At 41.9% G+C, this 20997-nt stretch overlaps 1 protein-coding gene across 6 annotated transcripts in view; it reads right to left on the bottom strand.

The window, feature by feature from the left end:
• The window catches only part of HYKK (hydroxylysine kinase), a 29215-nt gene extending 9581 nt beyond the window's left edge, over nt 1–19634 (bottom strand). The window contains exons 1-7 of one of the 6 annotated variants that reach the window (XM_070775313.1): nt 19385–19634; nt 16438–19227; nt 15625–15708; nt 15112–15276; nt 13056–13406; nt 11368–11507; nt 2465–2648 (exon numbers count right to left, since the gene is read on the bottom strand). In XM_070775313.1, the coding sequence (XP_070631414.1) occupies nt 2465–2648; nt 11368–11507; nt 13056–13401 (670 nt within the window). In that variant the 5' untranslated portion in view covers nt 13402–13406; nt 15112–15276; nt 15625–15708; nt 16438–19227; nt 19385–19634. The remainder of the gene's footprint in view (nt 1–2464; nt 2649–11367; nt 11508–13055; nt 13407–15111; nt 15277–15624; nt 15709–16437; nt 19228–19384) is intronic. The other 5 variants (XM_070775314.1, XM_019983914.2, XM_070775315.1 and 2 more) reach the window with 5 other exon arrangements.
• Nucleotides 19635–20997: the final 1363 nt, after the last annotated feature.

Genomic DNA, 20997 nt, shown 5'->3' with positions numbered 1-20997 from the left:
GGCAAAATGCAGTCCAAAATCATATTTGATTTACAATAGAGCTGGTACTGGAAAATAAGGGGAAAACTGCTTTTCAATAAACGTTGGTGAGAAAATTTATCAGGCTTAAGAAAAATCACACTATATAAAAACAAATTCCAGATGTATTAGAGTCCTATTATAAAGGAAAAAAAATTTTTAATTTTTTTGGGCTCCAAAATCACTGCAGATGGTGACTGCAGCCATGAAATTAAAAGATGCTTGCTCCTTGGAAGAAAAGCTATGACCAGCCTAGACAGCATATTAAAAAGCAGAGATATTACTTTGCCAGCAAAAGATCTGAATAGGCACTTCACAAAATAATTTATCCAAATGGCCAGTAAATTGGGAACTACACATTAAAACCACAATAAGCAAACATTAACACATCAGATCGGCAAAATTGAAGTCTGATGGTGCCAAGATTGTAGAGGAATAAACTCTGCTAGTAGTAGTACAAAGTCATAAAGTGGTTTGGCATATCTCTGAAGTTGAATATGGACATGAACTATGGACCTAGCAATCCTACCTCTGAGCTCATGAAGTCATATACCCAAAGAACTCATGAACACATATACCAAGAGACACAAGAAGATTCATAGAGCACTGTTCTTAACAGACTAGAACTGGAAACAACTCAAATATCTTTGAAGAGAGGAATAGCTAATGTGTGGTATATTTATGAATCACGTGCTCTACAATAATAAAAGTCACATGCGATAATGCAGTAATAGTGCAGTCACAATGCAGTAATAAATGGTCACATGCAACAACATGGATAGTCTTAGAGAAGTAATTTTAAGCAAAAAAAAAAAAAAAAGGCGGGGAGGAAGACACAAGTGACTATATACTGTAGGGAGACAGACAAGAGCAGGGAGACCAGTTAGGAGGCTACAGCAATAATCCTTAGTCTTTGGTGTTTTTTTAATGGCAGCCTGAGCCAACTAATACAGAAAGCAGAGGACGAAAGGATGTGCACTGCCTAGCCTCAGCTTTGCAAGAGACGCCCCCTTTGTTCTTTGCCCTTTGACTAGTACTTCATGTTGGGTCAGAAAGCTCATTACACCCCAAAGAAATTGTTGCCCATGTACTTAAGGAGATATGCCTTGGCATGCTCATTGCAGCATCATATATATATATATATTCACTACTGTATCCCCACATTAAGAACAGTGCCTGGTATATAGAATGCACTGCTCAAGCAATATCTGCTGAATAGATGAATGCTCTTAATATAGAAAATTCTAGAATTGGAAAGGCCTTTAGACATTGACCACACTATCTAAAGTTCTAAATGACTTTGACCATCAATGAACAAATGGGGAAGAGCTCAGAGAAAAATGACAAGTTGCCACTATCAGGCTGAGAGAGGACCCCTGACTCCAGTCCAGACCTCTTTCACATAGTATGTGTCTGAAAGTGACTTGATGGCCATCCAGAGGAGTAGCTCTCAATTTTTTTTCCTTAAAAAAAAAAAAAAAATATATATATATATATATATATATATATATATATAAAGGAACCAACCTAAAAATCCACTAACAAGAGAATAGACTCCAAAAATTACATTCAAACAAATCAGAGTATACACACACACACACACAATGGAATATTATTCAGCAGTTAAAACTCATCAACTAAATGAACTAGAACTACATCTGTTAAATGGATCAATCTGAAAAACATAATGTTGAATAAAAAACCAGTTTGCAGGACGATAATATACAGCATGATGCCATTTATCTAAAGTCTGAAAGTATGCAAAATACTATAAAGGTAATTTATAAATACATATGTTATAATATTAAAGGGCTTCCCTTGTGGCTCAGCTGGTAAAGAAGCTGCCTGCAATGCGGGAGACCTGGGTTCGATCCCTGGGTTGGGAAGATCCCCTGGCGAAGGGAAAGGCTACCCACTCCAGTATTCTGGCCTGGGGAATACATGGACTGTATGAGTCCATGGGGTAGCAAAGAGTTGGATACAACTGAGTAATGTGAAAAGATGTATGCAAATTTAGTAGGGAGGGGAGAGGCAGAATCATGTAAATTTAGAGGGGCTTCAAATTTAGCAATTTTAAGGGAGATGAAAGTGTTATTCTTTAAAAGCAATAGGACCAAATATGACAAAGTCATTTGAAAAGACCCTGATGCCGGGAAAGATTGAGGACAGGAGGAGAAGGGAGCGACAGAGGATGAGATGGTTGGATGGCATCACCGACTTGATGGACATGAGTTTGGGTGAACCATGGGAGCTGGGGATGGACAGGGAGGCCTGGCGTGCTGCGGTTCATGGGGTCGCAAAGAGTCGGACACGACTGAGCAACTGAACTGAACTGATTAAGACTGATAAAGCTAAGTTGTACCTCCATACTTTTCTGATGGTTTGAAATTTGACACTTTAAAAATTAAGAAATACACTTACTTGATTGGGGGGGTGGGGTACTCACATTCTCTAAAATGACTTAGACTGGTCATCACTTCGTCCTTGAACAGCTGAATGACCTGTTCAACAATCTCTCGATTCCGATTCTGGCCCAAGGCATAGAGGTATTTCTCCAGAAGAGGAACACTTTTCAGATTCCAGATGAAGTTCTCCCGATGAAGACTACTTAGCTTTGGGTGATGGAATTTCTAAATCAAAAGCAAAGAAACTCTTAGACTCTTTGCCAACACAAGCACTGCTGAAGAGTTTTGCTGTGGGCTAGAAGACTACACCCTCTGAAGGGTGGGCCACGTGGGCCTTTGGAAGAGGGTTGGCATTCTCTCATGGTCACTGACTTGCTTAATTTACCTTAATCCACAAAGTGGTCAAAATATATTTGCCCAGGATCTCACAGTTTTGAGAGCACATTCCCCTCCCCTCACTGCCCATCCTCATAAGTGGGAGAAGGTAGGATTACCATCTGCAGACTACAAAGGAATGGAAGCAGCTCTAAAGAGATCTGCCCCGGGCCTCTGGTTCCCTGTTGGACTTCATCTTTGACAATGTTTTTCCACTCTCCTTCAACCACACTGACCCTGACCTCCCTGCTTTTCAAGGAACACTCCAGGCACTTTCCCATCCCTTTTGTATTTGCTGTTCCCTCCACCTGGGGATCCCAGGAATCCATATGGCTAGTGAGGGGCTTTCCTGATGGCCCAGTGGTCAAGAATCCACCCATCAATGCAGGAGGCTCGAGTTGGATCCCTGATCCAGGAGGATCCCACATGCTGTGCAGCAACTCAGCCCGTTGGCCGTAACTATTACGCCTGTGCTCTAGAGCCTGGGAACCGTAACTACTGAGCCCACGTGCTGCAACTACTGAAGTTTGGCGCCCTTGAGTCTGTGCTCCGCAACAAAAGAAGCCACTGCGAGAAGCCTGCACAACGCAATGAAGAGTAACCCCTGCTCGCTGAGAGAAAAGCCAGTGCAGCAACAAAGACCCAGCACAACCAAAACCAAATAAAATTTTTAAATTACTAAAAAAAAAAAACAAAGACACGAAGTAAATAAAGATTTCATACATAATAGGTTCTCAGTAAATGTTTGTTGAATGTGAACTTTGCAGCTGATGTGCTTGACTTCTCTGGCCTTTCCATGTTCTGGCTCGATGCCACACCAACCTGAATTTCTGGTAGTTTAATCACTACTCTTTATTAGTCTGTCTAAATCTACCTCTTGTCATCTTCCTCACTCTACCTCTCATCCCAATTCCCATTTTTCAAACACCTTGTTTCCTCTACCATAAATCTGTGACTATACTTTTAAGCCTGCCCAGCATTTTCTTCTTTCTTGTACTTAAATGAATCTCCTGAGACTAACCTCCAGCTCATCTGTGAACAAAGCAATCAAATTCCAGTACAGGTCAGTTGGTGTCTTTACTTGTGAATGCCTTGACTTTGGCAATGACCACCCAAGCGCTCCTTGTACTCTGGGCCCCCTAAGCCTACCCACCTGCTGGAAGCTTCAATGCCCCAGCCACCTCCCCAGCAAAATAAAACAGTCACAGTCTCTGCCACCCCTATGGGATTAAAATTCTTCACCTAAATGATATCTTGGGCAGACTCCATGGTTCCTAGTGTTTGTACAGAAAGTAAGAACCTACCACCTGCAAAGCCCTGGGGTGAGGTTAGGTGAGGGCATGAACAATGGGAATAAAGCATGATAAAATGCGTTATAATACCTAGTGAGGAATGCTTCTCTTGGTTTCCTCTAGAACTCTCCTGTCCTATATGAGACAACTTAAGTTGCACAGCAGAACAGAAGGTGGTTAACTACACATCAGAACTCACAGTCAGCAATGGTGTGGTGCTATCTCCGTCTTAGAACCGTAATTGTGATTTCAGAATTTAGAGGTAAAAATTGAAACCTCAACCGCAACAGGCACAACAATGCAGGCCACAGGGAGCGTAGAAAGAGAGGTCAATGATAAAGAACTCTTATGGAACAGATGCTCATTTCAACAGCTCATTTTATAGATTTTATTATGGGGGTGGTTGAGAGACTTTCCTGAGCATTCCAATCAGTTCAGAGGTTTCTCTAAATAAAAGTAATATCTGAAAACAATTCCTAAATATATACTGAGTTGAGGAGGCAGAGCAAGTTGCCACAGGTTGCTACAGAGACAGAGAGAACTTTACAGATCTGTAGATGTCTGCCTTGAAACCTGGCAGATATGTATAATCAGTACAGAGGATGAGGAAAGGTACTCAAAGCTGGGGAGAGAACCACCTGAAAGATTAGAGGGAATGGTACTTGGACAACACAGGGTCAGGAATACTGCCTGTTCCACCAATCAGGCTCACAGTTCATGGGACATTAGGTAGAGACTCAGAAGGGTCTTGCATTAATAGTGGGAATAACCATCCTACACTAAACCCATTCCTGGTCCCACCCATAAAGTATGAAGTTCAGTTCAAATTCAGTCGCTCAGTTGTGTCTGACTCCTTGTGACCCCATGGACTGCAGCATGCCAGGCTTCCCTGTCCATCTCCAGCTCCTGGAGCTCACTCAAACTCATGTCCATAGAGTCAGTGATGCTATCCAACCATCTCATCCTCTGTTGTCCTCTGCTCCTCCTGCCTTCAATCTTTCCCAGCATCAGGGTCTTTTCCAATGAGTCAGTTCTTCTCATCAGGTAGCCAAAATATTGGAGTTTCAGCTTAAGCATCAGTCCTTCCAATGGATATTCAGGACTGATTTCCTTTAGGATGGGCTGGTTGCATCTCCTTGCAGTCCAAGGGACTCTCAAGAGTCTTCTCCAACACCACAGTTCAAAAGCATCAATTCTTCAGCGCTCAGCTTTCTTTATAGTCCAACTCTCACATCTATACATGACCGCTGGAAAAACCTTGCTTTGACTAGATGGACCTTTGTTGGCAAAGTAATGTCTCTGCTTTTTACCATGCTGTCTAGGTTGGTCATAACTTTCCTTCCAAGGAGTCAGTGTCTTTTAATTTCATGGCTACAATCACCATCTGCAGTGATTTTGGAGCCCCCCCAAAATAAATTATCTCACACTTTTCATTGTTTCCCCATCTATTTACCATGAAGTGATGGGACCGGATGCCATGATCTTAGTTTTCTGAAGGTTGAGCTTTAAGCCAACTTTTTCACTCTCCTCTTTCACTTTCATCAAGAGGTTCTTTAGTTCTTCTTCACTTTCTGCCTTAAGGGTGGTGTCATCTGCATATCTGAGGTTATTGATATTTCTCCCGGCAATCTTGATTCCAGCTTGTGCTTCCTCCAGCCTGGCATTTCTCATGATGTACTCTGCATATAAGTTAAATAAGCAGGGTGACCATATGCAGCCTTGACATACTCCTTTCAAGATTTGGAACCAGTCTGTTTTTCCACGTCCAGTTCTAATTGTTGCTTCTTGACCTGCATACAGATTTCTCAGGAGGCAGGTCAGGTGATCTGGTATTCCCATCTCTTGAAGAATTTTCCACAGTTTGTTGTGATCCACACAAAGGCTTTGGTGTAGTCAATAAAGCAGAAGTAGATGTTTTTCTGGAACTCTCTTGCTTTTTCAATGATCCAACAGATGTTGGCAATTTGATCTCTGGTTTCTCTGCATTTTCTAAATCCAGCTTGAACATCTGGAAGTTTTGAGCATTACTTTGCTAGCCTGTGAGATGAGTGCAATTGTGCGGTAGTTTGAGCATTCTTTGGCATTGCCTTTCTTTGGGATTGGAATAAAAACTGACCTTTTCCAGTCCTGTGGCCACTGCTGAGTTTTCCAAATGTGCTGGCATACTGAGTGCAGCACTTTCACAGCATCATCTTTTAGGACTTGAAATAGCTCAACTGGAATTCCACCACCTCCACTAGCTTTGTTCATAATGATGTTTCCTAAGGCCCACTTGACTTCGCATTCCAGGATGTCTGCCTCTAGGTGAGTGATCACACCATTGTGGTTATCTGGGTCATGAAGATCTTTTTTTGTATAGTTTTGTGTATTCTTGCCACCTCTTTTTAAAATCTTCTGCTTCTGTTAGGTCCATACCATTTCTGTCCTCTGTTGTGCCCATCTTTGCATAACATGTTCCCTTGGTATCTCATTTTCTTAAAGAGATCTCTAGTCTTTCCCATTCTATTGTTTTCCTCTACTTCTTTGCACTGATCACTGAGGAAGGCTTTCTTATCTCTCCTTGCTATTCTTTGGAACTCTGCATTCAAATGGGTATTTCTTTCCTTTTCTTCTTTGCCTTTAGCGTCTCTTCTTTTCTCAGCTATTTGTAAGGCCTCCTCAGACAACCATTTTGCCTTTTTGCATTTCTTTTTCTTGGGGTTGGTCTTAATTACAGCCTCTTGCACAATGTCACGAACCTCCATCCACAGTTCTTCAGGCACTCTATCTATCAGATCTAGTCCCTTGAATCTATTTGTCACTTTTACTGTATAATCATAAGGGATTTGACTTAGGTCATACTTGAATGGTCTAGTGGTTTTCCCTAATTTCTTCCATTTAAGTCTGAATTTGGCAATAACGAGTTCATGATCTGAGCCACAGTCAGCTCAGATGTATTAAGACACAAACTATGAAATATTAAGACAGAAAATCACCAAACTGCTTCCAAGTGACTTAACCGCACCACTCAAGAAAGCTCAATGAACACCAAGCACAGGAAACATCATGATCAAATTGCTCAAAAGTAGAGACAGAGACAATCTTAAGACACACACACACACACACACACACACACACGACATACATATTAAATTCAGAGGAACGATCTGACAGCGGATTTCTTGTCAGAAACAATGCAAAAGAAGAAAGTAGTGGCGTGTGTTTAAAGCACATTGGAAAAGACAGTCAACCTGAAAGTTTATGTCCAATGAAAATATCTTTCAAAAATGAAGGTGAAACAAAGATATACAAAAGCTGAAAAAATTCATTATCAGCAGCCCCACACTATAGGAAATGTTAAATGAAGTCTTTTAGGTAGATGGGAATAATAAGGATGGACAAAAAGTGTGAAGAGCACTGAAAAAGGGAACCGTACAGGCAAATATATAATTTTTTCCTGATTAAATCTCTTAGAAGATAATCAAAAGTTTAAACAAAAATAACAATATATAAGTAAAAAGTATGACAACAAAGGTATAGGGCTTCCTGGGTGGCGCTAGAGGTAAAGAGTCCACCTGGCAATGCAAGAGACACAGGGAGCTGGGTTTGATCCCTGGGTCAGGAAGATCCCCCTAGGATAGGAAATGGCACCCCACTCCAGTATTCTTGCCTGGAAAATTCCATGGACAGAGGAGCCTGGTGGGCTACAGTCCATGAGGCTACAAAGGGTCAGACATGACTGAGTAACTGAGCATGACAACAACAGAATAAGGACAGGAAGGAAGAAGCAGAAGTGTACTATGTCAGGTACATATACCACACATGAAGTGATAAACTTGAAGGCAGACCGTGATCAGTTAAAGATGTAGTCTATAAACCCTAAAGTTACCACTAAAGTCAACAGTTATAGCTAATAAGCCCACAAAGGAGGTTAAATGAAATCATAAAAAATACACAAGCCAAAAGAAGGCAGAAAAAAAAAAGCAAATTAGAGAATAAAGAACTGATGTGACAAAAAAAAAGCAGATATCAAGATGACAGGCTTAAACCTAACCATACAAAAATCACAGTAGATATAAATGCTCTAAACATCCCAACTAGAGAGCACAGATTATCAGACTGGATTTAAAAAAAAAACAAGATTCATATATATGCTGCCTATAAGAAACACACTTTTACTATAAAGCAGAAAAGAATTTCTTCCCTCATTCCCAGAAAATAGTAAATATCAAGTCTTTTGGGGTAGAGAGAATTAAAAAACCCTCCTAAAACTTCTTGTTAAAGTGTTCTCGGCCCTGTCTCATCTCTCACTTAACTCATCTAAAGGCTCTGTCTTACTCTTCTCTAAAGCGCCGACCAGATAGAAAAAAGACAGACAGACAGAATCAAGGAATGGAGTAGGCAAGCTGATCCCAGCAGACCCTAGTGGAGCACATGTGGAATGCATAGAGGCTGATCTGCTTTTCTGTATGGCTGCTGCTGCTGCTGCTAAGTCGCTTTAGTCGTGTCCGCTCTGTGTGACCCCATAGACGGCAGCCCACCAGGCTCCCCCGTCCCTGGGATTCTCCAGGCAAGAACACTGGAGTGGGATGCCATTTCCTTCTCCGATGCATGAAAGTGAAAAGTGAAAGTGAAGTCGCTCAGTCGTGTCTGACTCTAGCGACCCCATGGACTACAGCCCACCAGGCTCCACCATCCATGGGATTTTCCAGGCAAAAGTACTGGAGTGGGGTGTCATTGCCTTCTCCGTTCTGTATGGCAGGAAGCCTTAAAAAACTTTCACAGATCTCAACACCTTCTAAACCCATGTCTGATACTCTTCCCCGTCCCATCCCTCCAGTCCTTTGTTCCAGGCTGTGCAGGTGACTCCAGGATGGCTACAAGGGGAGAATCCTGCCTATTTCAGAATGGAGTTTTGTCCCAGCAGATCCAGATTAGAATCCATGTCCTGCTCAGCCCTTTCCTCTCCTCCATCCTTAACATTAAATCAATCATCAAATTCAGTTGGCTCTGTCGCCTAAATATATTTTGAACCTTTTCTTTGTTCCAGTCCTCAAACAGCTTTTTCTTGATTACTGCATTAGCTCCCTAGATGCAGTCCCTGCCTCCATTCTGGCTTTCTGCCAATCAAGCCATCATATTGGCACTAATTGGGCTATAAATTAGAATGTTTTTCCTGTTTAAAAAGCCTCCAAGTCTCCCTACTGTCCAAGAAAATAAGACAAAGTCCAAACTCCTTATGATAACATATTTTATAATCTGACTCCACTCTATGTTTCCAACTTCAGCTCCTATCTCTCTCAGGTGTAAACCCTATGTTCCAGCCACAGTAAATTATTCAGAGGTTCTGGAACATGGTCATTGTTCTGCCATGATTTCTTGCATGCTCTTTCCTTTCACTGAATACCCTTCCTCCTTTTCTCTGACTGACTGATGGATTCAAGACTTTTAAAACCAGCTCATAAGCTTTTTTAAATTAAAAACTTTTTATGAAGCCCTCCTTGAATATCTAATATGTATTTGACACTGCTAGACACCAAGGAAAAAAAACAAATAATTAAGATGTAGACCAATTTCTCTTAAGATCATTGTTTCTTATGTAGCATATGTAACAGGAAGTACAAGCAACTAAATTACAATACCATCATGGTAGACTGTTACCCCAGTGGCCTCCCATGAACCATGCCTCCTGGTGTGCATGCCCTTGTGCAGCTTCTCCTACTTGGGATTAGACATGTCACTTGCTTTGGCTAATGAAATGTAAGCTAACATGAATCAAGTAGAGTCTTGATAAGCAGTCGTCCACTCGGGGCTTGTCATTTTGAATCTGTCTCAGAAGCCAGCAGTCACGTTGCAAGGATGCGCAAGACCATCCTGGAGGATGAGACACCACATGAAGAAAAAAGGACACATGGAAAGGATCTGAAGCACTGCAGCCAAATAGAGCTGCATGAGTGACCCCAATTAATACCACGAAGAGCAGAGGGACCCTGTCAGTCAACCCATGGAATCATGTGAGTTGATGGATGCACAAGTTCCAATGGAGCAAACAGCAGGAAGTGATCCTCTTTGCACAGCCTGGGAAGAGAAAGGGACCAGGGAAGATTTCACAGGGGAAGTGATTCCTGAGCTGTGTGTTCAAGGATAATCAGGAATTTTGCAGAGCAGGGGAAAAGGTATTAACGGTTGAGAAGATAACAAAGGCAGAGATGCATGAAAGAGAAAGGCACATTCGGGGGACGATGAGAAGTTCTACTTTGGTGAGAGAAGCATGAAAGGGAAGACACGGACAGCGAGACTGAGGGGGCAGAGGCAGGGATGAGGCCAGCGGGGCCTTGTCTGAAAGACGCTGAGGGCCTTGGCCTTTGCTTTGAAAGCAGTGAGAGGCCACTGAAAGATTTTAATTATGGAACTGACATGGTCGGATCTGTAATTTTAAAAAGTAACTCTGATTGGTATAAAAAATAAACTGAAGGTGAAAAAGATCTGAATGCAGGGAGGGATAGTCAAGGCAGGAATGGAAAGGAGATGGATTGTAGACATCTGAGAGGTAGACTGGCCAGGATTCAGTGGGTAATTGCAAATATTTTACTCATACAAACTGCGGTTACTTTTTCAAGTGTCTGTGTGTCCCTTGGAACACACTCCTCTAGGACAGGGGAATCCCTATTGTCTCCCCCGTTCCTGGCATAGAATGGGTTCTCAATGAACATTTGTTCATTAAATGAAGATGTTTTGTGGGTACCTTTGGAAAAATATTTGTCCAACAATGTATCTTTTCTATACAACAAAAACATTTTTAATACAAGTCATTTCAATCCATTTGTAACATAGCTATTGTTTCATACAGAGCTCTGGCTGATTATGTCTTGTGAAAACTTTGGATTTTAATTTGTGAATGCAGACTGTTTTCAGTGAGCAGCATAGAGGATATCATGAATTTCTAAAGATGTAGGTAATCTTGCCACGAAGCTAATAAAGTACAGACCTGGGCAAAAATAAACCTGTCAATATTCATGCATCTAATATCTTATTTTCTTCCTAATATCAGATTGGGTTGGCCAAAAAATTCATTCATGAATTTCATTCATTCATTTAGACCTATACAGAAAGGTCACATTTTTCATATTCACCAAGAACTGTATTGAACAACATATTCACTAACCAAAACTTTCTGGCCAACCCCAATACATGTTAAGAGGCACCAAATAAAAAGAGTCTGAGCCTGGGTGTATTTAAAATAAATCAAAACCAACAAAGAACAATTCTGATAAACAAAATAAAATCCCAAATCTTACCTCCAGTGTTTTATCCAACTTAGCAGCTAGCCTTCCAATTTCATATAAGAGCTGAGGGCCAATGGGAATCTCAGCTATGGGTCTTCCTGGGAGGTAAGTCAGCAGCCTCACCAAGTAGCTTTTGACTTCAGAGCCGCTATCTAGATGGATGGAAAGATATATTCTGTCAACTATTCTTGGGGGGAAAAAAAGATTAGAGGCTATTCTGCCTTTGCAATTATTATAGCAAGGAGTAATACAGAACAAGCTTTTTTAAAAAAAGGTGCTAACACAGGACAAGTCAGCAGAATTCTATGAGGCAGGACTGGATGGATCAAGCCAGCAAGGAGAACAGATAGACTTCAGAACACTGGGGCCAGCCATTTACATTCTAACATGACTGTAGCCCCAAGTCTGCTGGCCTTAACTCTAAATGTAAATTATCTACTCTGGCAAATGAATGCTTAAAATACATTTTTAATACATTTACAGTGGGGGAAGTTGTGATAAAGAAATGACTTCCAGAATCACAGACTTATTTAGGGACAAACTGTTGCTTGGAAAATTCTATGAGATACATCTTAGCACTTAGAATTGAAAGGGACCAAAATTCACAGATGAGAGCTCATAGCCTTAAGAATTTAAGTCATGTAAACCATAGAAAACTAAGATCATGGCATCTGGTCCCATCACTTCATGGGAAATAGATAGGGAAACAGTGGAAACAGTGTCAGACTTTAGTTTTGGGGGCTCCAAAATCACTGCAGATGGTGACTGCAGCCATGAAATTAAAAGGTGCTTACTCCTTGAAAGGAAAGTTATGACCAACCTAGATGGCATATTCAAAAGCAGAGACATTACTTTGCCAACAAAGATCCGTCTAGTCAAGGCTATGGTTTTTCCAGTGGTCATGTATGGATGTGAGAGTTGGACTGTGAAGAAGGCTGAGCGCCGAAGAATTGATGCTTTTGAACTGTGGTGTTGGAGAAGACTCTTGAGAGTCCCTTGGATTGCAAGGAGATCCAACTAGTCCATTCTGAAGAAGATCAGCCCTGGGATTTCTTTGGAAGGAATGATGCTAAAGCTGAAACTCCAGTACTTTGGCCACCTCATGCGAAGAGTTGACTCATTGGAAAAGACTCTGATGCTGGGAGGGATTGGGAGCAGGAGGAGAAGGGGACGACAGAGGATGAGAAGGCTGGATGGCATCACCGACTAGATGGACGTGAGTTTGAGTGAACTCCGGGAGTTGGTGATGGACAGGGAGCCCTGGCGTGCTACAATTCATGGGGTCGCAAAGAGTCGGACACAACTGAGCAACTGAACTGAAATGAAACCATAATTACAGAGCTGGGATCTAAAATTCCTGATTCTGTGTGCTTTCTACTATATCACAGCACCAAAATACACAGCTGATCTGATAAATAAAACTATGTAATTATTTTTCTAATTAAAAATAAAATTTCCCCTAGTGTTCACACATCCCCTTAGTTACTCATCCATCAGATCCTTTGCAGGCAGAAGAGTTACGCAAATCCCAGCCCTAACCACAGCCCCAGTTTCCACTTTGGTGATGCTGTAGCTTCTCCCAGCTGCTGAAAAAGATAACCATCTTCACCTTGGAGTGACGTACCTGTTCCTGACATTTCTACTGTAGTCAAAATGCAGTAATGTACATGGACAGGCGATGGCCGTTGGTGGTCTCTTACCTACAGACACGAGAGAGCTTACGTTGTCTCCTTTAGTACGACACACAGAGGCTGTTGGAAATCCAGCCGCTCTCAGAAACATGATGATATGAGTCTGCACTTCAATCAGGTCTGGAGTTTTGCTAGATTCAGTGTTGCTTATTTTGAGGACACATTCATTTGGGCCATCTGTAGTGACTTTGGTTCTTGCAATGCATACATGGAAGTTTTGGTCATCATAGCTAGGAAGTGGCTGGATCTTGGAAACTTTTAACCCAAACACTGATTCCACTAATGCAGAGGCTTGTACCTCACTGAAAGAGGGCTTGGTGAGAGCCTGTGATTGCTGACCATCTCCACTTGACATTATTTCTAAGGAAACAAACAAACAAACAAACTGGAAAGGGGACTTATATTGAATATACTTACTTAAAAGAGTTTTCTTAAGACAAACCAATAATGTTTTCCAATACTGATTCGGTACGTATCTTGTGAATTTTCACTCATAAAGTTAAAAAAATCAAATGAGTAATGAGATTTAAAAAGTAGATTAAAAGCATAGTCCTGCCTCATCCCTTCATATTTATGCAATAACTTTGTTCTTTAATTTCCAAGAGGCATGGTAGGCTAGCTGGTCCTGATGTCATCTACTTTATGTCTATTTCTCTAAGATTCCAGGCTTTCTATTAAAGGTAAAGAGGGTCTTTTTAATTTGTTGTTTTAGTATTTATTATCTAGTGTTTGAGGATCCATATTTTAACATACATAGATTGGTAACATAGATTGGTAAATATATTTATTTTGATTACAAATAGCCCTAAATTACAAATAGCTTAAACCACTGTGACTTTTGGATATTCTGGAAGGAAAACTCAATTCTAAAACAAGTTTTCACAAGCTCAAAACCATAATGTAAAAATAATATATATCCTTTAAATGTAAAATTAGGTAGTCAAGGGTGACATTTGGTAAGGGCAGGCAACAGGTCAAGGACAAGAAACTTGACCTGGTTAGGACTTTATCAGACATCTAATCTCATTATAATAAATCAATGAAATCAATTAACAGAATACTTATATTAATAAGCTACATGTTACAATAAACATGCAGACTTGCATCATTCTATATTCAGTATCCCACTTAATTTTCAGTACAAACTGGAAAGTAAAATTTCTCATACCTATTTACAGATTAGAAACCCAAAACTTATCCATAAGTCTACAAGCAATAAATGCTGGAGAGGGTGTGGAGAAAAGGGAACCCTCTTACACTGTTGGTGGGAATGCAAACTAGTACAGCCACTATGGAGAACAGTGTGGAGATTCCTTAAAAATCTGGAAAGAGAACTGCCTTATGATCCAGCAATCCCACTGCTGGGCATACACACTGAGGAAACCAGAAGGGAAAGAGACACGTGTACCCCAATGTTCATCGCAGCACTGTTTATAATAGCCAGGACATGGAAGCAACCTAGATGCCCATCAGCAGATGAATGGATAAGAAAGCTGTGGTACATATACACAATGGAGTATTACTCAGCCATTAAAAAGAATTCATTTGAATCAGTTCTAATGAGATGGATGAAACTGGAACCTATTATACAGAGTGAAGTAAGCCAGAAAGAAAAACACCAATACAGCATACTAACGCATATATATGCAATTTAGAAAGATGGTAACAATAACCCTGTGTACGAGACAGCAAAAGAGACACTGATGTATAGATCAGTCTTATGGACTCTGTGGGAGAGGGAGAGGGTGGGGAGATTTGGGAGAATGGCATTGAAACATGTATAATATCATGTATGAAACGAGTCACCAGTCCAGGTTCGATGCACGATACTGGATGCTTGGGGCTGGTGCACTGGGACGACCCAGAGGGAGGGTATGGGGAGGGTGGAGGGAGGAGGGTTCAGGATGGGGAACACAGGTATACCTGTAGTGGATTCATTTCGATATTTGGCAAAACTAATACAATATTGTAAAGTTTAAAAATAAAATAAAATTTAAAAAAAAAGAAAAGAAAAAAAAAAGAAAAAGAAAAGAAACCCAAAACTTAGAAAAATTGAGTAACTTGCCCCAGCTTGCACAGGTAGTAAACTGTAAAGCTCAAATTCAAATCAGATTTGCTTGAGTCCACTGTTGATGCCTTTTCTCTTATAGTGACTGTGGTTTATTAAAATAATTTATTCTTCATATTTCTTTGTATAAATGTGAAATTTTCCATTTTTGAATTTAAAAACCTAAAAAAAAACACACAAATAGATTTAAAAAAGTAGCAACTCAAAGTCCTTGTACCATAAATAATGTCTAAACTCACCTCACAAGCTAAATGTATGATTCCAGGCACAAAATGCACACTGGGAAAGCACCTTGGTATCACCGGTTTCTCCACCCCTCCCAGCAATATCAACTTTATTTAAAGGAGGAATGTAGGTCCTAGGAGGTTAAGTGTCTGGCCCAAAGTTATATATAAAGTTACAGTGAGAACTCAGCACTCGACTCCTAATTCTTAAGTACGTCCTTTGGGTTTAACCCTTTATTACCATCACATTGGGTTTAAAATGTAAATTCAAATACAGTGATCTTACTTTTCTGTGTTACAAGTATCATCATCTAGCTTATTGCTCATAAGTCAAAGGGTGGGCTGATGTGCAAAGCATTCCCGAGAAGCCCTGTGGGAGATAGGAAATTCAATTAGAGGGCTCTGAAGTTAGCTCACTGTCACAGATATCCTGAACAATGAAAAACTTAAAAGGTGCCCAAAACAAGTTACAAGGCAGTAACTGATAAACTAATAGAATGCCAAAGAAAACACTGAATTAAGTATAAACTTGATGAAGTGACCGAGTTTGCCTTAAATTGTGAAGAATAAATTTTCTGGGATTTCCCTGGTGGTCTAGTGGTTAAGAATCTGTCTTGCAATGCAAGGGATGTGGGTTCTATCCCTGGCGGGGGATCTATTAATAAGATCCTACATGTTATGGAGCAAGAAAGCCCATGTACCATAACTAGTGAGCCCACACGTCAGAGCCCGTGCACTGCAACTATGTCTAAGACCCAAGGCAGCCAAATAAATAAATACTGGATTTATTTTTCTACTGCTAAGCAGAACAGGGGCTTAAAAATTAAGATTGCTTACAGAAAGTAAAGGCACATCTGAGTTTATGACCTATGAAATTAATATCTGCCAAAACTATGACAGAAATTCAGAGAAGAGAGAAATTACTACAGCCTAATGATACTCTTGAGAAGATGGATTTGAATTGAGCTATAAATATGAATTGGATAAACAGGATGGGGGAGACTGTTTTCTTCCCCTTGATAATGCCACTCTCTGCTACACATATTTTGCATATTTCCTGAGTGTGTGTGTGTGTGTGTGTGTGTGTACACATACTCACCATATATATATGGTGGTGGTGGTTGTCGCTATGTCATGTCCAATTCTTCAACCCCATGGACTGTAGCCCACCAGGCTCCTCTGTCCATGGAATTTTTCAGGCAAGAATACTGGAGTGAGTTGCCATTTCCTTCTCCAGGGAATCTTCCCAACCCAGGGATCAAACCTGGGTCTTCTGCATTGTAGGTGGATTCTTTACCCAATGAGCTACTAGGAAAGCCCATATATATATGGAAGGCAATGTTGGGCTTCTAAATATCCTTTAGGAACCAAATATTTAAGATCCTTGCAATTTCACTTCCCCCTTTTCCCAAGATAGCTTTATTCCAATCCTTTCTTCATACTAAATTGTAAATAATTAACAACATCTTGGGGATGGATTGCATTTTGGGCTGCATGCGATTTCTGTTCAAAGGATGTAGTGTTATATAAAAAGAATCTCATGAACAGTTAGTGCTTGTTGATAGAAATCAGCACAGCTGTTGCTTCTGGCAAGACGGTGGCATGAGGGAACTTTTTGGGAGGAAAATGTTCTATATCTTGACTAGGCTTTGGTTACATGGGTGTAAACATTTGTCAAAACTTAGCTTAAAACTTAAGTCAGCATAAGATCTGTGAATCTCACTGAATGTAAATTTTACTTTAAAAAAAAAAGAAAAGCTTTGTGAGAGACTGGCTAGGACAGGCGGTATGGGTGGGGTCTTAGGACTTCCTTTTGTGCGTTAGAGCTCCCCAAATCAGACCATATGCCTGTTAATGTCTAATCACTTCAGATCTATGACAGCCAAAGTCCAACTTAGTCCAGTGAGGGAAAGGGGATAAATTCAGGGAGGTACACTAGGACTCTCCTATATGGCCCCGTTTCTGATTCAGCTCCAAGGCTATAGTCTGATGACTTGTGGTAAGATTATAACCCCCAAACGCCAGTCTCCTTCCCAGACTCTCCTAACCTAAGTGATTTCTCCTGCCTTTAAACTTTCATAGCCCCTGTGCTGCTGGTAGATTTCCACCACGTGTTATTGCATTCTTGCCAGTCACTCTCCATATCTACTTTCTGACTAGGGCATATGCTTTCAGAAGCAAATTAAGTCGTTCAGATTTTGTTTTCTAAAGACACTGTGACAAAGCCTGAATGGAGTTTAAAACAATCTCTGCACCTGAAACTTCTGGGAACCAGTACGTCCTGTCACACTGCATATGGGTTTAAGGATTTACATGGGATTTTAACATTCTTTCTGCAGATTTATAAACAGGTGTCAGGCCCAGATTCAGAATGTAATATGAACTAAAGCTTTACATTCAAGACAAAATCCCAGAGTAATTTTTTAACACCTAAAGCTTTAAAGATATCAGGATAATTTTGAATTCAATATGAATTAGAAATCCTTACAGTTGGAAGGACACTTAGAAGCAATTAGTGAAGGCCAATCTGCTTTCCAGTCTAGAAAATGTCCCTGTAACATTCTTGAATGGGGTTTGTTAACCCTCTACTTAAAGCACTCTGTTTTCTACAGTAATGTTGGCAGCTCTAGCCATTAAAGACAGCCTGTGTAATAAAAAGTTGTGCTGGCTAAGTGTATTTTATCACATTAAAAAAAATAGAATAAAATAGTTTATATGCTGGGAGAGATAAGACATTTTATAGGGAACCTCTGAAACTTTGTACTATTCACATCTCCTCTAACAGGGAGTTGGACTAGATTATCCCTAAAAAGTCCTTCTAGTGCTAACATGGTTTCTAAAGCTCTTTCTTTTTGAGCTTAAATTTGTTTTTTTTTTTCTTTGTATACAAATACTCCAAATATGGAACTAATGCCACAGATCAAGTCAGCACTCGTGCACCCCCTGGGAAGCCCAGGTGAGTAAATCCGGAGAAAGAAAGGTGTTGATCAGAGATGGCTGTCTTAACCAAATGTCTTTTGTATGGGTGGAGGGGGTGAGGAAGGGGACTCCAATCCTATAGGTAGTTGCACTGTATTTCCTGCCAGCAGTGTTTTACTTGGCTTCTGAGAAAGTGCTCAGGAAGCAAATGTTTTCCAACTCCAGGGCTTATGCCAGAATCTCAAAACCTTTGTCCTACAACCTGGGGGACTGGACCCTAAACTCTGCACTTGGTGTGAGGTATACCGGACAAGAAACAGAAATCATTCTTGATTCTTTCTTCTCCCTCACTCTCAAAGTTTTACAAAGTCTAGTAAATTCTACCTTAGCATGTCTTCCAAATCTGCCCTTCTTGTCCTGTAATTCCTTCTGCTGTGTCCTACCAAGGTTGGAGAGCAAGGATTATATTCAGTAAATCTCCGTATCCCCAGCCCAGATTCTAGCCTAGATTATTATTAACTATCAAGAGGAATTAATGACAGAAGGGTTACTTTCATTCCACAGGCTCATGAGGGCAGTTTACCCTCAAAGGGTTTCAGGAAACAGAACGGTAGGGAACTAGAGTCTGTAGTTTTTAAAAAACAACAACAGTGGGTGCCCTGAGTGTTTTCCTTCTGGGTGAGAAGGAACAGGTGGTAGAAGAGCGGCTGCAAAGGGGTTGCTGATCCAAGAGACAGGAAAATAAGGGAGGAAGAGGGCACATTAGTCGGGTTCAGAGTGTTATTATGCTAGTGAGGTCCAGTGGAGCCCAAGAAATGGGGAACACCCACTAGACACCTGGCCGGGAGTGCCAGGCGCCGCACAGGTTGGACCAGATGGCTTCTCAGGTGCCACACTCCAATTCTGGGATCTCAGCCCAGCCTTCTGGGTTGTAGGTGCGATCCAGCGAGGAAGGTGACTTGCTCATCACCTGAACAGAGAGTATGAAGTGGATTAGGGGCTGGAGGCGCTGGAGGGGCCGGAGGCTCACGACTCCTGGCCCCGACTCTCAGTGAACCTCCTTGCTCACAGGGCCGCCCCCTCCAGAGGGTTCTAGGGTTTGTCTCTGCTTTCCCCACCCGGCTCACCCGCAACGACCCGAGGTCCTGACGTGGATCCCGCTCTCGAGCAGCCGGGGACTGCGACCGCGGTCCTGCGCTCCCGCTGGGAAGTCGCGCCCAACTTGTCGCGTCTGGGTCCGCCCCTCCTCCGAGCGCGTGAGTCCTGACTTCTGATTGGCTCCTCGAGACCCCCCCGCCGCCAATAAGCGAAGACTCTTGGAAGGCGAGGCTCCGCCAGGTCGTTCGGGGCTATTCCCGCCCAGTCCCTGGGCTGCAGAAGAGGCTACGAATAGAGAAATTCAAAGATCAGGCTTTGGATGGATCTGCAATCCCGTCCCGCCTTCTCTCAGCGGTCACCCCAGTCAGAACGCGACTATCTCCCTGTCACTGGACTTCTTCTTTCTGATTGGCTCTTAGAAATTCCGCCCCGCCCCTTGGAGGCTTTCAGCTCTTGAGTGGCATCTTGCAGTTCCTCCCAGTCCATGAAGCTGTGCAGGCGTCGTGGCCTGCTTCACTCGGGATTCTCTTGTTTGGGTAGAATTCGCGTCCTCAATTTTCTCCCTTCCCTCCCTTTTGTTGGAAACACGTATGCCAGAGGCTTCGCAAGCGTTGCCGAGGTGGCCTCGAGCCCCTCCAGTCCCCTAGAACTGCAAGAGGACTGAGGACCTGGGAGTTTGGCCTGGCAGCGTTCTGCACGGGACCTAGCTCTCCCGGCATGCAGTTAGTAATGTTAGAACGTAAAATTGTCTAAGTTATAGGATAGATCCACACGTTCCTTGTACTGATGGGGAAACTTAAGTCAAAAGGGCACAGAGCCTCAGCCAGACCTGGTCACCCAACTTCGAGTTTAAGGTCTTGTACGGTGCCGAGTTTTCTACTCTCGAGCCATTAAATTCAATATAATAGATGTAAAGGAAGCGTGAAGGCCCCTCAGGGGGCCGCGATGACCACAGTTCAGGTCTGGTGTGATAAGTGATTCATTTACACTGAGAAAATGAACTGGTAATTGGGTCAGAATCCTGAATTGGGAGTCGATTCTCTCTCTGCAACGAAGCGCAGAAACCACATGACTATCAGAACGCTGCCTCCTGATCAAAGTGTTAGTCACTTAATTGTGTCGGATTCTTTGCGACTGTAGCCTACCAGGCTCCTCTGTCCATAGAATTCTCCAGGGAAGAATACTGGAGTGGGTTGCCATTCCCTTCTCCAAGGATCTTCCCAAACCTGGAATTGAAGCCAGGTCTTCGCATTGCAGGCAGATTCTTTTCCGTTTCAAGCCACCAGAGAAGCCCATCTTGGGAATCCTGGCATTAACAGCCAGGTTAGTTGCCAGATCTTAATTGTCAAGGGCATCAGGCTCAGGTAGCAAGTTTCATATACGTCTGCAGCCAAGGCGAACCTCTCTGATAGTACAGAGCACTCTCTATATTGGAGGAGAATTCTAGACATCACTCATTACTGCAAGTCGGTCTGTTTCAATCCCTGCGCATCTCACTCTCTCACTATGCCCACCCCCCACCCCCCACAGAATATAGCACAGTCGGCATGTTTAGTCACCTTGATTGATTGATGTTTCCCAAACTTCCATCAACCACATATTGAGAGATCTCCTCTTATCTGCTTCAGTTCTAACTTCCAAG

The sequence above is a fragment of the Bos indicus genome, chromosome 21, assembly GCF_029378745.1.
Source record: "Bos indicus isolate NIAB-ARS_2022 breed Sahiwal x Tharparkar chromosome 21, NIAB-ARS_B.indTharparkar_mat_pri_1.0, whole genome shotgun sequence".
NCBI lineage: Eukaryota > Metazoa > Chordata > Mammalia > Artiodactyla > Bovidae > Bos > Bos indicus.
The sequence above is the reverse complement of the archived record's forward strand: the minus strand, read 5'-3'. Positions and strand labels throughout refer to the sequence as shown.